General features: G+C 39.0%; 1 protein-coding gene across 1 annotated transcript; it reads left to right on the plus strand.

The window, feature by feature from the left end:
* The first annotated feature begins 231 nt into the window (after nt 1-231).
* On the plus strand, nt 232-4,672 carry LOC149833253 (putative sodium/metabolite cotransporter BASS3, chloroplastic). The gene is made up of 5 exons (XM_090015018.1): nt 232-630; nt 2,117-2,212; nt 2,642-2,948; nt 3,040-3,287; nt 4,092-4,672. The coding sequence occupies exons 1-5, from the start codon at nt 254-256 to the stop codon at nt 4,405-4,407; spliced, it is 1,344 nt and encodes a 447-aa protein (XP_089871144.1). The 5' UTR covers nt 232-253; the 3' UTR covers nt 4,408-4,672.
* Nucleotides 4,673-4,953: the final 281 nt, after the last annotated feature.

A 4,953-nucleotide genomic window follows, 5' to 3' on the forward strand; every position in this document is an offset into this window, starting at 1 on the left:
AGCTGTTACTTCAGAACTGGGTTAATAACAAGGCAGGGACCGATTTAAAAAATAGCATAGAGTAGGGGTTATTTTAAAAATAGGCTATAAGTCAGGGACCAATTAGCAAAAAGTTCGAAAAAATAAAAAATAAAAGGACACGACACGAGATGACTCCAAAATATCGTTAGGCAAAAAACAAAAACAAATGAAAAGAACACAAAATAAAAAAGCGCCTCGTCGTGTCATTTGGAGCCACACTTCTCTCACTCTCATGGCCGGCATCGCTTCTTCCTCATGCTTGGCGCCGTCCATCACTGCGAGCTGCCACAGGGAGGAAGGGTTTTGCTTAAAGGGGTTCCTTCGCGTCGGCCAGAGAGCGGCGGGCCTGCCCCCACTGAGGCTCGTCAGGAGGTTCGGCGATTGGAGGGTCGCCGGCTGCTCGGCTCCGCCGCGGCCACCACCCCGCTTCGGCAGAGTCGGACGGCAGAGCCGGGAGGGCAACGTCTCCCTCCTCTCCTTCGGGATAAACCCCAACAAGCTCTCCGCCGCAGGGAGAGCGGACGCGTCGAAGCTCCTCTCCGGGATGCTTCCCTTCATCGTGGCCGCCACCGCCGTTGCCGCGCTCTCCAATCCGGCTACCTTCTCTTGGTGAGAATCCGTAAACCCTCCCCTTTCTTGCTTTCCCAATTTCGTTGATGGAAATCCGAGTTCTCTGGTTCAGTTGCCACTTGCACAGCTCTCTCTCTCTCTCAAACAAATTCATTAGGAAAGATGGAACTTTAAAAAGTTAATATTGATTTAGCAATTTAGAATAGTATATTCACTTATTTGTCTATTTCATGAGAACAACTTGGCTAGGGTTTCAATAAGTGAAGGAATGGAGTAATCAACCACTCTTGCTAGAAGAGTGTCTGTTTTTAGTCACCAAAAGAACTTAAAATAAGAAAGAAGGCAAATTCTCGTGTGCCATCCTGGGTTTGATGCTGACTATAGCTTCTAAAGGAGGAAAGAGAACATCGGAACTGGTGGTAGTTTATTTAACTGTATAGTGTTTTGGATGGTTTTCCATAAGAGAAATTCTTTATTGGGCTTGCTCTCGCAATTTTAATGTTTTTAGATTGTGCAAATGAGCAAGATGATTGGTGGATAATTATGATGATGGTGATCATGGTCTTGATTCCTTTCTTCATTCGTCTAGGAAAAGAGTTTAAGAACAGTTTTATTCTTGTTCATGAGTTTAGCGTGGCTAGAGTTCTTTAAAAAAAGGAAAAACAGGGGAATTAACTGTGTCACATGGTTACCATTATAGGATGTGGGATATAGCAGTTGTTATGGTGTTTTTGGTTAAGAATGGCATATATGGCATTGTGGTTGTGAAAATGGAGTATCCTTGTGATGGGGTTAATTACCTGAGAGCTATGAAGGGGAAGGTGAAATTGAGGTTTTGTTAATATTGTTATATCTGTATCCATGGTTGTTGCAGGTTGATTTTAATGTGTGGATCTCCTATCAAGTCACCGATCTTTGACCCGGATTTTTCCATTTCCCACAGTCCACAGCATCATTGGTAGCCATTTTTGGTGGGGAAAGCTCCAGGGTTTTCGTTTTCTTTTCTTTTGAGAACAGCTAGTTAAATCCCAAGAGAAGTTTTAAATCGGTTGTTGGTTTTGCTAACAGATATTGTTGGGCTTCAACTATGTCTCCTGAACTGGTCTTATGGTGGCTTCCAAATCAAAGATCTCTTGGAGAATAAATACTAGGATTCTTTCTGCTTGTTGAATTGAAAAAATAGTATACCTCTGGCTATACTATTGTTAATATTTGTTTTTCTCGTGGCCAATAAATGTTAATGATTGGATGTTACTTTCATTCATTGTGTTTTTGTGGCATTGGCTTGTATTGTTTATGAAAATGAAGAAGTATTTTTCTCTTCAAATATCAAGTTTATTAGGACAACAAATTAAGGTCAATCAGAAATGAAAAAGCATTTTCACTCTTAAAGATTGACTTTATGAGGACAAATAAATGAATCCAATATTTTGGCTTTTGGAACCAAGTACTGTGCAGATTTTATAAGTTATTGGATTTAGCTTCCAACCATGATTAGAAACACTAAGCTGGTGACTTCTGCCAGGGTATCGAAGGAGTACTATGCCCCTGCCCTGGGTGGGATTATGTTGTCCATCGGTGTTCAACTATCTATCAGTGATTTTGCTCTGGCATTTAAAAGGTGCATTCTCATTCTTTTCACTTTAATAAATTGATGTAATGCATTTGGATTAGACATTATTGGTTTTCTTCCTTTATGATACCTGTTAAAAATTCAAAGCAGGATCAGCATCTGAATATGAAGGGTTCTATTCTGTCTTAAAAAATATTTTGTATAATATTACAAGCTTCTTTTATCATAGTCATTTCCTTGTTTGGTTATTTCAATAAGTCTCCTACATACTTTCCGGGGAAAAAATGAAATCTGAAGAAACAAATGTCATGTTTATCATGTGTAGGGACATCACACTTAGATTGTATCATTCCATTCTTTCGATGTTTTTCTCCTGTTGAGCGCTGTATGGTGATTTGCAAACAGTTTTTTTTATGATTGTATCTTTATTTTCACAGTCATTTTTACTAAATATTTGTATTTATGACTTCTTTTCAGACCATTACCACTCTTTATTGGTTTTGTAGCACAGTATGTGCTCAAACCAATGTTGGGTTTCTTAATCGCTACAGTTTTTGGAGCACCTCCCATTTTTGCTGCTGGTTTCATTCTCACTGCATGTGTTAGTGGTGCACAACTCTCAAGTTATGCCAATTATTTAGGAAAAGGAGATGTGGCTTTAAGCATTCTCTTGACCAGTTATACAACAATATCTTCCGTGATCATTACACCACTTCTTACTGGTTTATTAATAGGCTCTGTGGTGCCAGTTGATTCAGTTGCCATGTCCAAGTCAATACTGCAGGTAAAATAATTCCTGAATTTTGTGTGACAAGTAAAATATCCATATTATGTCACATGAGCATCTCAAACTTGGTATCCTTTGTGGTTTCTAGGTGGTGCTGGTTCCAATTACTCTTGGGCTCGTGCTAAATACATATGCTAAGACATTTGTAAATGCTATTAGACCAGTCATGCCATTTGTTGCCATGTTTTGCACTTCACTCTGTATTGGTAGCCCACTGGCAATTAACCGTGGCCAAATACTATCTGGGGAAGGTCTTCGCTTGCTTCTACCGGTGTTGACATTCCATATCTCAGCATTCATCATAGGATACTGGATCTCTAAACTTCCTGCTCTAAGGTATGTATTATACTCATTTTGGTTCCCATATTACATATTATTTATTTATTTCAAATACCATATATGACTTCTTGAGAAATTTATGCATTATTTATTCATCGTTGAAATATAATACATATGCCTGCAAAAGTAGTATGTGCATTTGGATTGCATTATGCATGAAATCTGAAGTTGGTTGATTAGAGTAGTACGAGTGGACATCTAAGTATTCCATCCACATACTGCTACTGCATGCGTGTGCATGTGTGCACTACTGAAATCCTTTTTGTTGAAATTCACCTTCTTGAAGGCACCTTCATAGTTCTTCCAGAGTCTTTTTTGGTCCCCCCACCCTTGGAGCAATTTGGTTTAGGCCCAGTATTGCTAACCTTTTTATGCTCATTCCAGCAGATTTCCCAATTAAACCACAAACAACGTTGAGCAGATAAGAACTATTAGATGATTTTTTGAAATGTTTTGGTTTCTAGATCAAAGGATAACAAAAATTAGACAAGTTGTGGAGGTGTTTTATCATTTGTGCATCTTCAAGTATGTTTGCCCTAGGGCTTGTTGCCATCAAATGAGAAGTGAACAGGTTCATGAACTTCAGTTTTTCACTGGTAGGCTTTGTGAACTTGATCATGTTTCAGGATAGGTCTAAATTTACCGAATCATGATATGGGTAAAGGAATCTTGAAAATGTTCCTGGCATCCTTTCATTTTACTTCCCCTGCATGTGTTAGTTTTCTGGATTTCTTGAATCTCATTGAATATGATGATTACCCGTCACTGAATTTTGTTCATGGCTCTGTTTGTTCTCTGCAGACAAGAAGAGAGCGTGTGCAGAACCATATCATTGTGTACCGGGATGCAGAGCTCCACTCTCGCAGGCCTACTTGCTACACAGTTCCTTGGGAGTACCCATGCGGTCCCAGCCGCTTGTTCTGTCGTAGCAATGGCGATCATGGGTCTCTTTCTTGCCTCTTTTTGGGGCCGCAGACTGCGAATCCGGGACTTACCAAGTTATGTGCTATATCTCAAATCGGTTCAATTTTCAATTCCTATGGAACTCAAGCATATTCTTGAGCAGTTACGGGAGACATCAACTTGGATGCATAATAGAAGCACTTCATGGAATTGAGCATATATAGTGGCATGTGCTGCACGTATACGCCTTAGGTGTGAGCACGATATGGCATACAATATAGTGTCTAAGCTGTACCATATTGTACCTGTATCAGAAGCAACCAGCCTACGAGATTTCACGGATAGATGCTTGCATGCCATATAATTTTGAGTAACCATCTGATACCATCATGGTATCGGAGCAAGTTGGGCTGGCGCACTTCATTGTAATTCTTGTGTATATCTTATCAATATACATCATAATCAGGCCGGTTGCTACTATAATATTTTTGTAGTGTTGCTAATGGTCAGTTAAATTCAGGGTTAGATTTAAGTTCTGATGCAGGAGTGGAGCAGAAGACCTGGGTCCATAAGGATTGGTTTGAATTCATTTTTGATGTTTTTGGATTTTTTTATCATTTGAATCATTTTTAGTATTTGAATTATTTTGTAATGGATCTTAGATATGATATTCAAATTTTATTAGATTAGGATAATTAAGAAGAGTTTTATTTAAGAGTTTATTAAATTATGTGGTTTATTTGGATTGGGATTTGAGAGA

Source organism: Nuphar pumila, chromosome 7 (assembly GCF_984573655.1).
Source record: "Nuphar pumila chromosome 7, dmNupPumi1.hap1.1, whole genome shotgun sequence".
In the NCBI taxonomy this organism is placed as follows: Eukaryota; Viridiplantae; Streptophyta; class Magnoliopsida; order Nymphaeales; family Nymphaeaceae; genus Nuphar; species Nuphar pumila.